Below are 19,361 nucleotides of genomic sequence, written 5' to 3'. Positions count from 1 at the left end.
GTCTTTAGTGTATTTAAATATTACTTTATTATTCCAAAATTTGTTTGGATGTTTTTTAATGTTTAATGTAAAATAATTCTTTTTGAATATCACCTAAAGAAATAAAAAAATAGATGAATAAATTATACTGTCTAATACTGCTGTCAGACCTTGGGACATCAGGAGATAATGCTAAGCATGTTATGAGACAGTTAAATTACTTAAAACACAAAATGACATAACCATGTGTATCTATGGGTAAGCTACTTTCACTTGTTTAGTAAAGCTGATAGATAAATGAGTGCAGACATGTTTCATTCTTTATACTTATAGAAAAACATGGCATTCCATCAGTGACATTGACCAGGTTTAAGAGACAAATATGAGGAAACGAATCCAAACAGATCCAAAAACAATTGAGATTGCCAAGCACTATATGTCCCTTACTATCCTTTTCATATTTAAGTTGTCTTTAAGTGATTGTGTACACTCCTAACACCCTTCATAGTCACTGACAGAAATGTCCAATTTATGACAGGAGCATGGGTCTGTAGTTAAAAAAAGGTAGAACACATCAGCTAAACTATGAAGTAAACATTTTCGTTTCAAATCATGAACTTGATTATCATGGTGATATATCCGAAGAACAATTTAATTAACATACATACAATTTATAGTCTAATTCATACAGTCCTTCCTGAACGTATTTACACTGCACCCTCTTTCTTTTACCTCATTTTCAAGAGCTCACATTAAATATGTTATATCCGGTACACTTGTGGTCAAATACAGCCTAACACCATGCTCTAGGGTAGCATTTCAGCAGGAGGACCTGGAAAGCTTTTTACCAACACGCACAACATGAATGGAGCCAAATAAAAACAAACTGTTGAGAAACTGTTACTGTCAGCTAGACATCTGCATATATGTACCACCAGGACAATAAGCAACAGCATAGGACAAAAACTACAAAGGAAAGAAGGTTTGTGTTTTGGAATGGCCCAGACTTATATCTAACTGAAAATCTGTAGCGTGACCTAAAAACCTGGTGCTGTACACTAACATTTTCTATATTATTTATAGTTGGAATGGAATAAAATGCCAAAATCAAAATGTGCAAAACTCAAAAAGGGACACAAATGAGACAACTCAAATCTGTAACTTTTGCAAAAGCTGAATACTTATCAATTAATCTGTCTTTTTTATGGACATCTATTTATAGACATCTATATCAATTCACTAAATTCTACTATTTCTAAAAAAAAAAAATACTACAGTAAGTATACTTAAAAGTAATGTTGTGATATAACAAAAAATACTGACTTAGCTGGTATTATGACACTCACAAAATATACTGAGTAGGGCTCTACATCCTGTAGGCTACATTTAACAGAATGGAAACAAACTCCATTAGAAAGAGAAAGAGAATCCAGTCAATACAAGTCCACTGTTGCTAATTTGTCACCACCCTCAATTTCATCCATTAATAGAAAAGACCATCACTATACCATAGCAGTTACAATGAAAAGAATGGACTAAGAAAGCAGGCAAATCTTAAAAAAAAAAAAAAAAGTGGCCAATTAGAGTAAAAAAAAAAGGGACACTACAGTGACTGATACTCTGAGATATATTTATGTCTCGGATTTTGTTATTCTGGGGTTCACCTACGGATAATGCATTTGCTTTTAAAACGGAAAAGCCAACATGAAGATCAGAGAGCTGTCTATGGGAGAAAGGAAATCAAACAGAGCCATTTCACAGGCATTGGACATAATCGGTGCAATAATGTAGAATGTCCTGATAAATGAAAGCATCACCGGTGTTCGAACAACCAAGCAACAGATCAGCCAAGGAAAAGGACAACAATTGATAACAGAAACATTGTAAGAGCTATGAAGACAACCCCAAAAACACAGTTTAAAAAGACTTCCAGAGCATAAATATTGAAGCAGTACCAAAAGGTGCAAACCACTCATCAGCAGTAATAATCGGATGGTAAGACTGGAATTGCTGGAAGTACAGATATGAACCACAAAAGTGATGGATTTTTGGTGTGGATTAACTGTAGATTATAAAAGTGATTAAAAAAAGACAACATGTGGAGAAGAAAATCTTTTATTAAGTGATATTTAATTTACTTAATGACTATCTGTTCTTAAAATTTTGTTCACCTACAAATTGGGTGGTCTGCCACGACAGGTGCCAAGTTGTTCACATTTTGATATTGATAACAGGAAACGAAATCTGAAATTCTAATCTGCTATCTCATATTCGTCTTTTTTCTCATATTTGTCTCACCTCTAACCTAAATAACTTCAGTGTAGGATATTAGCACTGTTCACAATCATTGGAAATTCATACTGCTGGTATGTTCCATGAGAAGTGTTTATGACTACCACAGATTGTTTGCAAGGAAATCCTTAAGTACCTAGCAGATGTTCTTGGATGCAGATCACTTGAAGGAAACTGTTAGTCCACTTGGGTGCATAAATTTGACCTTAACATCTTCCTGCTTCTCCAGTGTGTAGCCAACCCACCAGCTGCTATCATACACACAGGCAATGCATTTTCTAATAAATTTCCCAGTATGGTGTTCGGGGGTGAACGGCAGATTGTGACAATGCTAATGAACATTTATATGTCTAGGTAGAAAAGAAGCCATGATTCATTGTACTCGATTCAGCATGGGCTTCCTAGGCAGGCTTTTATCTCCTACGAACACTGTAGCTTGTTTCTATGTTTCTGTTCATGAAGTCAAAACTCAAACTATTTGTGCTTGCTTTTACTTTTAATTACATATCCTTCAAGATTTTTTTAACTTTGTCTTTTTATTAATACTGACTGTGATTTGTGGTACCAGAAAAGGTGTTTGAGGTGTTTCTTCTATTGTAAAAATCTGGAATCTAGTCATACAGTATAAATGACTTTATACACTTACAGAATACTTTATGAGAAGTGCTATAATAGCACTGGGTAGAGTATTAGTGCAGCGTCAGCTTCCTGTCCTTAGGTGACAGAAGTGGGACTCGACATGGTGTTCTGCTGTTTAAGTGCATCCCCCTTAAAGTGTTGTACATTCAGAGATGCTTTTCTACTCACCGCAATTGTGGTTATTTGAGTTACTGTAACCTTTTTGTCAACTCAAACCAGCCTGGCCTTTTTCTCTTTTCAAAGCGTTTCTGTCTTCAAATCAGATGATCACTGGACGTCTTTTTCTTTATTGCACAATTCAGTATAAACTCTAGAAACTCTGTTGTGCATGAAAATCAATAGATACAGAAATACTCAAACCAGCCCATCTGGCAGCAACAAAAAAACGTTTCACGGTCAAAATGACTGAGATCACATGTTTTCTCCGTTCTGATGGTTGATGTGAACATTACCCAAAACCGCTGGCCCATATCTGCATGATTTTATGCATTGCACTGCTGCCACATGATTGGCTTATTAGAGACGTGCATGAATGATTCGATGTACAGGTGTTCCTAATAAAGTTCAGTAAGCATAGATGGTTGAATAAGCGAAAATAAGTTTTCATATTGTGTAAATTCTAAATATATGCAGAAAAAATGGAAGAACCTTGGAACTGGGAGCACAGCAATAAAATACTTTTACACATTTTTCATGATTCTACTGATCTACTAAAATTTTGAGTCAACAGAGCACAAAACAGTGTGAATATTAAATCTCATCTCTGATGTAATTTTTTCAATATAATTTTGTCATGGTTGTGCAATGAAATATTGTAATTTGACCACAAACTGTGACTTTTACTATCTGGGTCTGTAAGCCCACTCACATATGGAAATTTTGCACTTTATTTATATTGAGAATTGACCATACTGTACATGATGACTTCTGAGCATTTACATAGAGAGAACATTAGTTTTTGTTTATGCTTAAATTTCAATTTCATGACGCTTAGGTGATAATAAATCGTAAACAGCTCAAAAAGTAAACAAATAAACAAATTGTGTAATTGCTTGCCTGATTAAGGGCCTTGCTCAGGGGCCCAACAGTGGCAGCACGGTGGACGTGGGAATCGAACTAAGAACCAGTATAACCAGTATAATGAAGTGAAAAGAAAGTGCTAGTAAAACCTGGGTGTTGAGAATATTTCCTTTTTTATATTAAATACCAACCTTTATGTGGTTTTGTTTGGTGTAAGACACACATGTGCAAGTCACAAGTAAGTCTCAATGTCAAGTCAAAGTCAAGTCGAGTCTTTTTTTAATATTTGTCAAGCAAGTCTCAAGTCTCAAATTTGCGACTTAAGTCTGACTCGAGTCAAGTCATATGACTCGAGTCCCCCATCTCTGCTGGATAACAACACAGTATGGTGAACACAGACGGGCGGATGGATACATTGAGTGAAACGTCACAGTGTCGTTATTCTACACTGTACGCCGTTTGACCAATCAAAATCTGCGGACCGGAACTAACTGTGCAGAGCAATGTTTACAGTCCTAGTTGTTTTGCTTGGTGTTACAGCTGAACTGAGCCTTTGTTGCTCTATAAGTTCTTGACTCTTTCAGGGTGTTTTTCATCAGCGTAGGTGTTCAGCAGTTATGCCATTACTTATACGTAACATTAATCAGATTAAATCGTATCTAGTTTTACTAAAGTGACCATTATGCCTACTAATGTTTTTGTTTACTTGTTAAGTGTTCAGTACTCTTTTCTGGTTAGTAGTAGTTCGTATAGAAACGGGTGATGTTTTAGTAATGCTTTATTCTACAGATGACTGCTTTTCATTCGTGGTTTTAAAATAAAAGCTGAGTTCTTATGTAATACGCTCTCTGTGCGCCATCTAGTGGTCAATATTGGGAACTGCTTCTGTGCGTCTTTCTAAGGATACGCTCCTCTATTTACTACATCTTCAGCCCTCATAAATATATTTAAGAGCAATTTATTTACATTTAGCAGACACCCTTATCCAGAGTGACTCACAATTTTATTTCAATTTATGCAATTGAGGTTTAAGGGCCTTGCTCAGGGGCCCAACAGTGGCAGATTGAGGGACCTGGGATTCAAACTCATGACCTTCCGATCAGCAGTCCAGCACCTTAACCACTAGGCTACCATATTCACAGTCCTTAGTACATGTTGAAATGTGTAGTATGTTTTAATAATCAGACATTTTTAGCCATATGTGGAAAGAAATTAATGTAGGTTAGAACGTGGTAGAAAGACACGATGGCTTAGTGGTTAGCATGTTTGCATCACACCTCAGAGATTGGGGGCTTGAAACTCGGTGTGCTGAGTTTGATTGCTGTTTCCAAAGTGTTCTGTAATGGGTGCGTGAACCTGAGATGTTTGGCACTCTGTTCAGTTTGTTTTCTGAATTGTGTTTCCTGGGATAGGCTCCAGGTTGACCCTGTGACCCTATATAGGATAAGCAGTACAAAAAATGAATGGATGGACAAACTGACGGTATTGCGAAATGTTAAACCATAACAATTGCTTGATCATTGACACCCTTAAAATCTTTTCCACAAACATGTTTGATTTAGGTGAACAAATATATGTTTGCTCTATTTTGTGTCAGGATGAACACTATGGCTAAAGTGTGTCTGAATGATTTTGAGGAGTATGCCAAACAGCATCTCTCCAAACCTACCTGGGATTATTATGCAGCTGGAGCAGATGAGTGCTGCACCAGGGATGACAATCTCCAGGCCTACAAAAGGTTTTTCATCCCTTTCTCTGGATGTGTGTTCACAAATTACACACTATTAATATGTCTTGATGATTACTAAATAACTGGCTAAGTAAACAAATGAATAAAATCAGTTCTGAAATAAATAATACTAAAATTACTAAATCCTTGTACAAAATTTTCAGGATCCGTTTAAGGCCTCGGATCTTGCGGGACGTGTCAATGAGTGACATACGAACTACCATTTTGGGCACAGAGATCAGCTTTCCTGTCGGTATTGCACCCACTGCTTTTCACTGTCTGGCCTGGCATGAGGGAGAGCTAGCAACTGCCAGAGGTAAGAGTTAAAAATACAGACATTCTTGGGTAAACTCCCAAACACTGGGTACTATAAAATGTATTACAATCTTCACACTGTAACCTGATAGATAGTGATTAAACAGATTTTTTTCCTAATTCATAAGAACAGCCAACACTACATTGGCATAGTGTGCCTTTTTTTAGTTGATGCAATATTTTGCTATCTTCATCCTTTTTTTTTTCTGCTTTTTCAGCCACGGAAGCTGTGAACACCTGTTATATTACCAGCACTTACTCCACATGCTCTGTGGAGGAGATTTGTGCAGCCGCTCCAAATGGCTTCCGCTGGTTCCAGCTCTATGTGTACCGTGACCGCAAACTATCGGAGCAGCTCGTGCACAGAGTGGAGGCACTCGGTTACAAGGCCTTGGTACTCACAGTCGACGTGCCATACACTGGTAAACGTAGGGATGACATTCGCAATCAGTTTAAGCTCCCCCCTCACCTGAAAGTGAAGAACTTTGATGGCATGTTTCAGGTACATATATGTATACATCCCTGAGCTACTTTTCTCACACTTTGTTAAAATGTTTTCAGTGTATGTTAATTTTTGTTCATTTATATTTTTGTTGTGGTTTTGATGTTCTTGTGTGTGTGTTATGTTTATTGTTAAGCCTGAATGCTTCCTCATACAGGACACTGCAGAACTTGAAGAGTACGGTGTTCCGTCCAACACGTTGGATCCATCTATAAGCTGGAAAGACATACACTGGCTGCAGTCTCTCACCCGCCTGCCCATTATCATTAAAGGTATCCTGACTAAAGAGGATGCAGAGCTGGCTGTGGAGCATGGTGTCCAAGGTATCATCGTTTCCAACCATGGAGGCCGACAGCTGGACGGGGGACCAGCCACAGTGAGAAGCAGCACTAGTTTTAGTGGTTTCGTAGCATAAATATCATGTACTTTACAAGATACTATACTAAAGATACTTTACTCTAACCAGCTCTCTTTCCCTTTCTTCCCTCTGTCCTTGTCCCCTCCTCCTACAAACAGATTGACTGTTTGTCTGAGATAGTGGACACAGTGCAAGGCCGGGTCGAGGTGTACATGGATGGAGGGATTCGCACAGGCTGTGACGTACTGAAGGCCTTGGCTCTGGGAGCTAAGTGTGTGTTTATTGGAAGACCTGCAATCTGGGGCCTTGCTTACAAGGTAACTGTGTGTGTGTGCGTGTGTGCGTGTGTGCGTGTGTGCGTGTGTGTGTGTGTGTGTGTGTGTGTGTGTGTGTGTGTGTGTGTGTGTTTGTGTGTGTGTTGGAGTTATCCAGTCATACGCTAATGCTGTATGTATCTGTTTCAGGGAGAAGAGGGTGTGAAGGAAGTTCTGCAAATTCTAAGTGAAGAGTTTCGTCTATCCATGGCCTTATCTGGTACTTCTACAGTATATCTCATCGTGTACCCAATGATGGATGACTACAAATCACATTACGTGTTCCTCATCACATTATTCTTGTCTTCATTTTTCAGGATGCAGAAATGTGGCTGAGATCAACAGGAACCTTATTCAGTTTTCTAAACTCTGAACAAATAAAAGGAAAGAAGGAGAAGATCAAAATAAGCTTCAATAATTGAATATGATTGAAGAGGCATTTGATGTGTTTGTACATTAATGGAGGCATGTTAGCTAGCCCACAATAATTGTACTTGCTCTTTATGCATGACGTGAAAATAGATATGGATTGGTAACAAGAGATCATAAAGATTTGATAAGTGAAGTTGGGTTATATGGCATGTTTGTGGCACAGTTTAATGATACACTAACATCCAGTTGTTCGGTGTATCAGGAGCAGACAGAAAGGTCTGGTGACAAAAAAATGGGTTTTTGGAATGTCTTCACAACAAAGGATGAAATAATGTGACACGGGGTTATGCAGTATTCCTCATTAATTGCCATAAATTGAACACCTGCAGCATATAATTAACACTAAATGCATAATAAACTTATTGCAGAGCAAGTCAATGATTTAATATTTTTTTGATGATTTAATGTCTTGTCTTGAGGATGTCTCTTTTAAGGATTAAATATACAATAAGTGATAATGTAAAGGATTAAAGTTATTATTTATCATAGCATAACATAAAACCAATACATAGACACTGTGTACTTTTAGCCTGTCAAATTTATGATGGTATTATGAGCAATGTTATAGCTCATATAAATGTGGTGCTTGACAACATTCTTCTTACACAGTTATTTAAAGTAAACTCTAAACTCTGGTGTGGTCTGAAACTCTGTTAAAATAAGATTCACTTCAGCACTAAAGGCAAGAGATCAAAGAATGAGGAAACACTGCTAGAAGTTAAGAGACATATGGAGTGGAGGTATAAATACACAGATACACACACACACACACATACAAATATAAACCCCAACATGCTAGATCTTCCTGCTTCACCCCTGTGTATGGATTTGACTTTTAATGCCTGTATAAAAAATGCCATAAGTGGCCTCTTGATTAATAAATACAATATTTTTTTTTTTTTTAAAAAGGAAGAACAAACGGGTGTATGTTAGAGACTAACAGACAGACAAAACTAAGAAAAGAGAAGTGACACAGGAAGTCAAGTGGCTTGTGGTATACAGCTCATAGCAGTAGCATTGAGATGCATAGTTCTGTTCAAGACCTTGAAACTTCATAGAATGTATCAGTGTTTGGTAAGTTCCTGTTTAGGATACCCTTTTCTGATATTGTTTAAGGAAATGCTCTGATATAATGAACTTATTTAATCCTTTTTCTATGTAAACATTTTGTTGTATGATGTACATATATGGGGGGCATTTAATTATGAGCTGTAAAAAGGGAATTGCACATTTAAGAATAACTAAATGACAGTAATGTGAAGATTTTGGACATCTACTTGATGCGTCTCTTGCCACATCACACCTGTTCTGGTGGGGTTTTTTCATTTAGGGTGCACACAAGGTCTTACTAACCTCGTTTCACTTCCTTTTTAGACACTCAGCTCTGTGAACTTGTTTTCAGTGTGATCCCAGAACGACATTTAAACGCTTTTTGCCTGTCACGAATAGTGTGTGAAGCGAGTGAATTACTTTAACATCACAAGCATGGGGTAAGATTTGTTCTTGTTCATTTTATTTTAATCATAAAACATCATGTGAGCTATTTTGACAGAAAGCTTTGAAAGAATTGGCATAAATTAATGGCGTTTTATTGAGCGCATTGCAAACACAATGTTTTCATCCAGATCAGCATCTATATACAAATGGTAGCTGCTCAAAGCAACTGCTTAGATTCTTAGATATGATTGCTTAGATAGAGAAATACAACATAATTCATTTGAAACTGTTCACTGTAGCTGTTGTACACTTAGAGATATTTAGATATTGCTAAGATATACTATATTGAGTATGCATAAACCTAGACCATGTAGAATACCAGTGCAGTGTCTAATTGGTTCTTGCTAGTATCTTTGCTTGTATGTGTATAGGTGCTGTGCATGCTTGTAGATTGGGATTTGGAAAATGTTTTAAATCACTATATGCTATGATGCAGTTACATATTTGGCAGATGTGTTTAGCCAGTGCAGTGACAGATGTTAAGCAGGGTTACATGTATTGCATCTGGACTTATATGTTTTAAAGAAACTTCTTTTGAGCCACCGTAGCTGTCCTTTGGACCTGCTAATTTGACATTTTCCCCCCAGATTTTGGTCATTGGTTTGGAAACCATAATTCAAGCAACGTCTGCTTTTTGTTTTCTACTTTTAAGCAAGGATAAGATTGAGGATGTGTAATATATTTTGTTTTCATAGAAACATATTAACATATACTTTTTGAGAGATTTCTGTAGAAATATTTGAATTATAATATTAACACAACTCCTGTTGAGTATTAGGTACAAGCATATAGTCTGTTTTTTATAGGTCTTAAAGAAAAGGTTCTCAGTCACAGTCAAATGTAGCAAGTGCATACCATTGTGTTGTGTTTTCAGTAAGACACATAATACTCAGCTCATGAAACCCTTGACAATTACTTATTGCGTCATACCTGTCATATAAGATCTGTTCGACCACATAAATTGGTTGTGTGAATGGTTTCCAGTGCAGGAATTAATCAATTCAAAATGGTTCAGCTTCCATTAACTCAAACTGCTATCTTTCAGCAACAGTGGAGAAGAGGGAAAACTGCACCGAAAACTGTCTCGCATAGGCAGCAGAAGTCAGAGAGAATCATCAAGGAATCCACCTCAAGCAGAAAGGCCTCCACCTGCCGCCCCTCCCAGACAACCTGATCCTGCTCCAAAACCTCCAGAGGTGGCTACAAAACCTTTAGAGCCTGCACCCAAACAGCAAGTGGTCTCTCCAAAGCCCCCCGATGCCAGCTTAAAGCCTACCATTCGTCCCAAACCTCAAATACAGGTGTTCAGTAGCACGGAGCATGGAAATGCCATACTTAAGGTAAAGAATACTATAAAAGTATAAAACAAAGGAGGGGTATCTTGTTGTTGCTGTATTTTATTAGTTTAGAATAGAACAATATGCCCACAAGCTTTTCTCATCAAAAGTGCAATGTTTTGTCAGGGTCTAGATCATTTTCGCTGCGATAATACCTTGTGTGATGTCACTCTGGTGCCTGGTGATAGCACTGAAAGCTTTCCAGTACACCGAGTGATCATGGCTTCAGCCAGTGACTACTTCAAGGCCATGTTCACAGGTGAATCCTGAATAAAAGATATAAAAGATGTTATTAGCATTTACATAAATGACACAGATTTGTAATATTCTAACAAAATCTTGCAGGTGGAATGAAAGAACAGGAGCTGACTGAAATTAAACTACATGGAGTGAGCACCACAGGGCTAAAGAAGATTATTGAGTTTATTTATACCTCTCAGCTAAGTCTGAACTTAGGCACCCTACAGGACACACTGGAAGCTGCTAGTTTCTTGCAAGTGATTCCAGTACTTAACTTTTGCAATCAGTTACTTAGCAGTGAGGTATGTGGCCATCTTGTAGAGTTTTTTTTATTTTTATTTCCTGGATCAAAGTCACAAGCATGTATTGTATTGTTTAAAGGAAACACTTTTTTCATTTGGCAGGTCACCATCGAAAACTGCACAGAAGTTGAGCGTATTGCTAACGATCTCCTCCTGGAGGATGTCCAGACCCACTTACACAACTTTGTCTGTGAGAACTTCTCAGCCCTAGTGGAGACTGGTCGTTTTCTGGAGCTTTCTGAGGCCAGCATAGCACATGCCATATCAAGTGATTCACTAAAAGGACTCTCAGAAATGGCGCTCTATCGCACTGCCCGTGCTTGGCTAGCTCATAATCCCAGTGAACGCCGGCCTGCAGCCTACTGCTTGATGCGCCACATTCGCTTCCCCCTGATGAGCCCAGCTGAACTCCTGCAGATATCTCAGGAGGACCAGATTGATGAGGCAAATGATGAGGAAAAGGAAGGCAAGGAGCCATTCATGCGTTCGGACACAGCTTGCGTGAACCTTCTGTTGGAGGCTAGCAACTACCAGATGCTGCCATTCCTTCAGCCATTACTCCAGACAGAGAGGACTCGCATCCGCTCAGACACAACACACCTTCTGGCTCTTGGTGGCGTGATGAGACAACAGCTGGTGGTGAGCAGAGAGCTTAGGCTGTATGATGAGGAAGAAGGTGGCATCTGGAGAAGCCTACAGCCAATGGAAGTCCCACGTTACCAGCATGGTGTGGCTCTTTTAGGGGGCTTCCTTTATATTGTAGGAGGGCAGAGTACTTATGACACAAAGGGTAAGACAGCAGTAGACAGTGTATACAGGTACGACCCTCGATTCGACCGCTGGCTGCAGGTGGCCTCCCTGAATGAGAAACGGACTTTCTTCCATTTGAGTGCCCTGAAGGGGAAGATCTACGCTGCTGGGGGTAGAAACGCCACTGGGGAGATTGGTATGTTTCAAAGAGTTAGATAAAATAAATCCCTAGTTCTAGTGTTAAATGCTTTCAAACATGCATAAACTTCAGTCTACCTTTTAGTGTAATATTAATGAAATCCATAAACGCTTACCATTCATTAGCCCTCATTCTCAGAAATACATATACTTTTCTATTATTTTAAACACAGTTACAGAATAAAATATAGTAATTAGTAAATAATACACTATATAACCAAATGTTTTTGGACACATGAACATCACACCCATATGGTTCTTCCCCAAAATAAAAAAAAAAACTGTCTAGAATGTAAATGTAGCATATACCATCATTACAGTGTCTTTGTGCACAAGCGATAGAAAACATGGTTTGCCAAGGTTGTTCAGAAAGAACTTAAGTGGACTGAGCCCTGACCTCAACCCCACTGAACACCTTGACTGACCTGGGATGAGATGGAGTTTGGTGGCTAAATGAACTCAAAATCCAACAATGATGTCCAGAAAAGCTAACAGAGGAATGTGGTAGCTTAGTGGTTAAGGCATTGGCCTATTGATCAGAAGGTTGTGAGTTCAAATCCCAGTTCCACCAAGCTGCCACAGCTGGGCCCTTAATTCTCAGATTCTCAGTTGAGCTAAAACAGTAATTCACTCTAGATAAGGGCAGCTTGTAAATGTAATGCAAAGCAGAAAAAGCTGCTATAGCAACTCCATATTAATGGTTTTGGAGTGGGCACACTTACGTGTGATGGTCTGGTGTCTGCATACTTTTAGTCATATAGTGTATTTGTTAATATGAGTAACTGAATGATCATAAAGATCACATAATTTTCTACTAAAACAAATGTCTTGGGAATTCTAAAATTTTATAAATTTCTACTCAAATCTTTCCCACAGGCACAGTGGAGTGTTATAACCTAAACAAGAATGAGTGGACCTTTGTTGCACCCATGAGTGAGCCTCATTACGGTCACGCTGGTACAGTACATGGAGGACTAATGTATGTGTCGGGTAAGTACCAGTATTTTAAAAAGATAACTAATTAGTTAATATTGACTGGTTAAAAAATAACAATCATGTCATCATTCAATGGCAAGAAGCTATAGAGAGTTCATTGTTAAACTAATTTAGGCTAATAAAGTGTATTTTGTTTTTTTCATACAACTTTCTTTACACCAACTTCATGCAACTTCTAGCTTCCAAGAATTTTCCAAGAAGGAGAATTATAAACCTTTAATTTCACATGAATATGTTTGTTGGTAGTTTATTTCCTTAAATACTGACCTTTATTCAAATGCGGGTGAGTTCTGACAAGTCTCTAAGCCTGAGTGGGCGGGGGGGGGTTGTGATAACTGGGTGAGGTCACTCAATTTGCACACCAGACCACATCCTTCCTGCTGACAGTTGTTACAAACTTGCAGTGGCTCAACAGACCTGTGAATAAGTAAAATATCAATACACAATGTCAACACTGTAATAAAGAAATGTACCATTTCTGTGTTTATTTTCCTTCATTAGGGGGAATAACGAGAGATGCTTTCCAGAAAGAGTTGTCTTGTTATGACCCCAACACAAACACGTGGAGTCGTCGCGCAGACATGATGGAACTCCGTGGACTCCACTGCATGTGCACAGTAGGAGACCGACTCTATGTTATGGGTGGAAATCACTTCCGAGGAACAAATGACTACGATGATGTCCTCAGTTGTGAATTCTACACTCCGGAAAATGACCAATGGACAGTGGTGGCTCCGATGCCCCGAGGTCAGAGCGATGTTGGTGTGGCCGTGTTTAAAGGCAAAATTTATGTGGTAGGAGGCTACTCTTGGAACAGCCGTTGCATGGTCGACATTGTGCAGTGTTATGACCCTGAAACAGATGAGTGGGAGAGGGTGTTTAATGTGTTGGAGCCTTTAGGAGGTATACGAGCTTGTACCATGACTGTACATCGTCCAAGCGGGTCTGTAGATGAAGCACAGTTACAGGAATGTCCCCTTCAAACTACTAAGAGCTGAGTAACAGACAGTTTTACATAGTGTCTGGTCTGAATCATACCAAAAACAAAGTGTGTGTGTGTGTGTGTGTGTGTGTGTGTGTGTGTGTGTGTGTGTGTGTGTGTGTGTGTTTCTATATCTATATATATATATCTATATATATATATATATATATATATATATATATATACACACAGTTAGACAGACAGACAGACAGACAGACAGACAGACAGACAGACAGATAGACAGATAGATAGATAGATAGATAGATAGATAGATAGATAGATATACTTTGTTTTGTTTGTTTTTTTGAATGAAGAGTGTTATTTAGAATTGGACAAGACTACTCTGTATAAAAAACAAGAATTCCCCCTTCAAATTACTAAGACCTGAGGAACAGATGGTCTGAATCATACCAACAAGATTGTGTATATATTTGAATTAAATTTGAGTGAAGAGTGTTATGGAGGATTTTTTTTTACTATACTACTATAAACTGTATATAAAATATTCTTTTCACAATATGGACAATGAGTCATGAGGAACAAAATTGAAAGCTGTAAATATTGTTTGTGTGCATTGTGGATATTACTATACTGTATGTTGCTCTTTTTACTCTTTGCGTGCATTAACAAAGCAATACCTGCTTTTTATACAATCTCTTTCTGAACTACATTTCAGTAAATGTTTATGAAATAAATAACTTCATTTATCCACCTATCTGTTTACTGTAGTACTTTCTGTATCTGACAAAGGGTCCCCAGAGACATGGCATCTATCTCATTGGTACAAACTACATGGCACAAACACACTCACACACCATTCGCACACTACAGATAATTTACAGCCTACAGCATGTGAGGAGGAAACCAGCACACCTGGAGGACACCACAGAAACAGAGAGAGAACATGCAGACACCACACACAGCAAACCCCAACCCTATAGGTCTGAGAAAAACATCCTAGACACACTGTTATATCTGATAAAAACTTAAACACTTCAAGAATCACTAAACAACAAAATCTGAAAAGATAACAGAGCTTTACATCCTGTATCCTATTGGTCAGATTATTTTCTGTTTTTTAAAGGTGCAATGATTGGACTTTTAAAACCATTTCCCACAGTCTTTGCATTTAAATAAAAATGTGTGTTAAAGTAAAGCAGAGGTTAAATACAATAATCTGATCTAACCAAAAATGAAGACTTTATTGTGCATTTAATTGAAGAAGAAGTCTTCATTTTTGTAACATATACAAATTCTTTATTTCACATAGCCCAAATTTGGAAATTTGGGTCAGAGCACAGGGTCAGCCATGATACAGCACTCGTGGGTGTCAGGGTTGCAGGGATAAAAACAGTAAATGCAGGATAGTGTAAAAATAAACTGGTTTATTAACTAAAAGAAACAAAACAGGCACAAAGACAAGACGCAACAAGAGACGACACAAGATTCTGCTGCGCCATAGGCAACGCGCCATGGCTAAATACAAATGACAATTAGACATAAGGAACAGGTGTGCAGAGTCTTAGCCACTTGAGCTACCACTAACACATTTAATATTTATGGTTCAGATTTAGCTCAAGTTGATTTACACATGCCATTTCTTAGCCAACTGATTCTGGGTAGAGGTAGGAATCAAACCTCAACCCTGGCAAAATGTGTCCAATTGCATTTCTTTTATTAAAACACTGGGTGTGAGGTGGGAATTCATCCAGAGTGAAGGGGATGCCCGTTCATCGCAGGGCACCATGCACTCACCATCATGAATACAACAATCGAGGGAATAACCTTTTGTCAGAATGGTGTTCATCAATCCAGTAGTGTTCCAGAGATGTGTGCAATCAATGTTAAGATGCTTTGAAGCTGTTTTTGTGTCTTGTGTTTTTTTTTTCATTGTCAGACTGTATTTAAAATAAGACATAGATCCTTCAAACTGACTTTGAAAAATGGCACTCCTCTGACAATTATAACCTTGAGAGTTTAGTCCTCTCAGACTGCTTTTCTCAAAGGATTCTAATCTCTAAAGTGGCATTGGATTTGTCCTTGGCAGACTCTTTAAAACATGCCTCCCTTCTCATCACTCTGTGCAACTTCAGACATCAGCATTTCCTTCTCATGCCTGAGTGTCTAAGCAGTACTTTCCTTTTCTCATCGTCTCTGAAACACTCTAGGCAGCAGAAACTGCAATCATGTCTTTTACCGGAGATGTGTGTGTGGTAACAGGAGCGTGTGGCTTTCTTGGGGGTAAGCTAATTAAGCTACTACTGGAGGAGGAGAATCTTGCAGAGATACGACTGTTAGACAGATGTATTCGACCTGAGCTCATTCAGTCACTAGAAGGTAAATGTCAAACCTGACTTTTTAGCTTTTCTCTCTAATTCAACGACAAACCCATTTTGTGTGTTTTTGTTTTTGCTGTTTCTTTGTTTGTTATTTACCATTATGTAGTTACAGTATGACAGTTGCATAGCATTGTTCAATAAAAATAGATTTACAAGATAAATCACATTAAATGTGATTTACTTTTTAGCTCTGGGAAAAATCTTGAGAGAACAAACAGCAGAATGTTTAACAATATTTTGTAACATGTGTAATTGTTGTGTTTATTAGATTGCCAGGGTGAGACAAAACTGAGTACGTTCGAAGGCGACATCAGGGACAGTGAGCTGCTAAGGAAAGTGTGTAAAGGAGCATCCGTTATTTTCCACACTGCCTCTCTCATCGATGTCACAGGATCTATTAACTACAGTGAACTGTATGGGGTAAACGTGAAAGGTGAGGGGTTCTTTGTTGAGCTGCCATGTGTTTTCTTTAGCCTATATTTATTCTTAGGTTTAATATGAACAATAATATAAGGAGATCAGATTATAATCATTTTATACCACCAACAAATCTCAAACCCCATCATGAATTCTACTGACTGATGTTTGAATCCTATTGAGCTGTTAATAGAACTAAAGTTAAGCACAGATGGTAGCGAAAGCCAGTGCAAGGACACACAAATACATTATTCAGAATGGTACTATTCCCAAAACCTAAACCACTATGATCCTTACCAGACTATTAGTAAAAATGAATGATTCAATACTTAATGATCATGCATGTTGAGCAGTTCATCATACATTCTTAGTAACTAAGGGTTCTGGTCACAGTAGTTGAGATTTTGGGAACTTGCAGACGGGTTAGAAAAAAAAAAGTATGGGCAGACTTAAAAACAGTCCCATGTAGATCTCTAGTGTGTGTCCTTGCACTTGCTTTTTCTATCTCCTTTGCTTAACTTCAGTTCTATCAACAATTCAATAGGACTCTCACCCCCTGTATGAAACGGTTTCATCTCTGAGCAGCTCCTTCAGTGACCGACAGTTACATCCTAAGTGTCTGAAGGAGCGATCCTGTCGGTCCTTTCTCCCTGCTGCTATTAGACTTTACAGTCAAAGCTGCTCCCAGTGAACCAGTCACCATAATACACACTGTTATTACTGTTTCACTGCAATAATAACAATAACAAAGTATTTTAAACATGTGCAATAACAGAAATTTTGAAAAATGTGCAATATTACCTATGTAACATGTCTTCAGTGTAACCACTTTTTATTTTTGCATATACTGTATATTATCTTATTTCTTTATTCTTTTTATATATTTTTGCTGCTGTAACAGAGAAATTTCCCCATTGTGGGACGAATAAAGGTATATCTTATATCTTATCTTATCTTAGTGAGCAATAATGAATTTGAGTGGAGTAGCTGGCATTGAGCAAACGTCAGAGCATTAAAGCCATTATGTTTTTGAGTTTTCTGTGTGTGTATCAGTCTGTCATATTTGCCACTATCTTAGGAATAGGTAATTGAATGTTTGTAGGATTTATATAAGGTCACAGCAAGATCACATGTCTGAAATCCTTCATCAGTAGCTTTCTTCTTGTTAAAATTATATTTTTAGGGCATTTCAGACATAAGAAAGACTAGATTTGTTGATGGCAGTGGCATCAAGGTCTACTTTTCTTGGTGTTTGTGAGGTTGGGTTCATATTTAGAATGAAACTTTACAAATGGAACAAAAAACAGGAAACAAACTTTCAGGTTTAAATCAAGCATAGAGAAGCATATACAGAAATTGATACAGATAGTATTATTGTACTTCCCCCTCTTATTACAGAGGTAACAGAGCTTTAAGAGATTAAATAGACTTTCTTTTGTTCTAGGTACCAAATTGCTTCTAGAGGCATGTATACAGGAGAATGTTGCTTCCTTCATATACACCAGTAGCATTGAGGTTGCTGGTCCAAATCATCGTGGTGACCCTATCATCAATGGTAATGAGGACACAGTGTACAACGCTTACTTAAAGTTTCCCTACAGCCAGACCAAGAAGGAAGCTGAACAGCTTTGCCTTAACGCCCAGGGTGCAATGCTACAAAATGGAGGCCGACTGGCTACCTGTGTTCTCAGGCCGATGTATATGTATGGTGAGGGCTGCAGGTTTACTTTAGGCCACATGAGGGACGGAATTCGGAATGGTGACGTGTTACTGAGGACTTCGCGACGTGAAGCTAAAGTCAATCCTGTATACGTTGGAAATGTGACTCTTGCACATCTGCAGGCCGCGCGAGCTCTGAGGGATCCAAAAAAGAGAGTAGTGGTTGGTGGGAATTTTTACTACATCTCAGATGACACTCCACCTGTCAGCTATTCTGACTTCAACCACGCTGTTCTGGTATCACTTGGCTTTGGTATACAGGATAAACCCACCTTGCCCTTCCCTATTCTGTACCTCATCTGCTTTCTCATGGAGGTGGTCAAAGTCTTGCTCCGTCCCTTTCTAAGCTTTACCCCACCACTGAATAGGCAGCTTTTGATCATGCTAAACACACCTTTCACCTTCTCTTATCAAAAGGCCCACCGAGATCTGGGATACACTCCTCGTTATAACTGGGAAGAGGCACGCAAACAGACAACCGATTGGCTGGCATCAGTCTTGCCCAGAGAAAGACAACAAATCAATATGAAATAAAAACCCACAATAGTGTACTTTTTGTTTTGCTAAATTTTTAATCGAATGTGACTGCTTAAAATAGTTAAATCTCTCAGGCAACTGTGCATTAAAATGAAATCTTTTTAGATTTAAATGTATGGGTTTAAAAAGATGAATTGTCATTGTCATTAATGAACATGAATAATCACAGAAAATTATTCAGGTCATATCAAGAAACCTTAAATGAAGCTCCACAAGGCTACACATGTTTGGTGTTTTTGTTTTGTTTCAATATTTTTTAGACTATGATTTAATACTGATTCAGAATGTGGACTGTGTATTATATGTAAAGAATGCTTTATTTGAATGACTTGCTTTTATTTGAAATATACTGTATAATCAATGTAAAAATCCAATCAATAAAGGATCAACATTGAGACACTGTATTTCCTGTCTATGTACTTTATTATTTTGAGTATATCTACACAAATCAGTCTGTTTTATTTTGA

General features: G+C 38.1%; 3 protein-coding genes across 7 annotated transcripts; all 3 read left to right on the top strand.

Annotated features, from left to right (window-relative positions):
• The first annotated feature begins 4,384 nt into the window (after window positions 1–4,384).
• On the top strand, window positions 4,385–7,958 carry hao2 (hydroxyacid oxidase 2 (long chain)). 4 transcript variants are annotated; one of them, XM_027164626.2, is made up of 9 exons: window positions 4,385–4,530; window positions 5,343–5,412; window positions 5,528–5,668; window positions 5,824–5,975; window positions 6,193–6,476; window positions 6,613–6,852; window positions 6,993–7,151; window positions 7,299–7,368; window positions 7,466–7,958. In XM_027164626.2, the coding sequence occupies exons 3-9, from the start codon at window positions 5,529–5,531 to the stop codon at window positions 7,519–7,521; spliced, it is 1,101 nt and encodes a 366-aa protein (XP_027020427.1). In that variant the 5' UTR covers window positions 4,385–4,530; window positions 5,343–5,412; window position 5,528; the 3' UTR covers window positions 7,522–7,958. The 4 variants fall into 4 exon arrangements, with proteins under 4 accessions (XP_027020427.1, XP_027020429.1, XP_027020428.1 ...); XM_027164628.2 differs by having other exon boundaries at window positions 4,387–4,530; window positions 6,634–6,852; XM_027164627.2 differs by lacking the exon at window positions 5,343–5,412 and having other exon boundaries at window positions 4,394–4,530.
• A 545-nt stretch (window positions 7,959–8,503) lies between these two features.
• On the top strand, window positions 8,504–14,004 carry si:rp71-68n21.9 (kelch-like protein 9). 2 transcript variants are annotated; one of them, XM_047815110.1, is made up of 8 exons: window positions 8,504–8,654; window positions 8,955–9,070; window positions 10,129–10,417; window positions 10,541–10,673; window positions 10,760–10,956; window positions 11,059–11,902; window positions 12,781–12,894; window positions 13,402–14,004. In XM_047815110.1, exons 2-8 carry the CDS (start codon window positions 9,066–9,068, stop codon window positions 13,896–13,898), a joined length of 2,079 nt encoding a protein of 692 aa, XP_047671066.1. In that variant the 5' UTR covers window positions 8,504–8,654; window positions 8,955–9,065; the 3' UTR covers window positions 13,899–14,004. The 2 variants fall into 2 exon arrangements, with proteins under 2 accessions (XP_047671066.1, XP_027020426.1); XM_027164625.2 differs by having other exon boundaries at window positions 10,123–10,417.
• A 1,964-nt stretch (window positions 14,005–15,968) lies between these two features.
• Window positions 15,969–19,298, top strand: hsd3b1 (hydroxy-delta-5-steroid dehydrogenase, 3 beta- and steroid delta-isomerase 1). The gene is made up of 3 exons (XM_027164578.2): window positions 15,969–16,219; window positions 16,490–16,654; window positions 18,083–19,298. The coding sequence occupies exons 1-3, from the start codon at window positions 16,069–16,071 to the stop codon at window positions 18,889–18,891; spliced, it is 1,125 nt and encodes a 374-aa protein (XP_027020379.2). The 5' UTR covers window positions 15,969–16,068; the 3' UTR covers window positions 18,892–19,298.
• The last annotated feature ends 63 nt before the right edge of the window (window positions 19,299–19,361 follow it).

The sequence above is a fragment of the Tachysurus fulvidraco genome, chromosome 6, assembly GCF_022655615.1.
Source record: "Tachysurus fulvidraco isolate hzauxx_2018 chromosome 6, HZAU_PFXX_2.0, whole genome shotgun sequence".
Taxonomy (NCBI): domain Eukaryota; kingdom Metazoa; phylum Chordata; class Actinopteri; order Siluriformes; family Bagridae; genus Tachysurus; species Tachysurus fulvidraco.
Note: the sequence above shows the minus strand (reverse complement) of the source record. Positions and strands in the feature narration are given on the sequence as shown.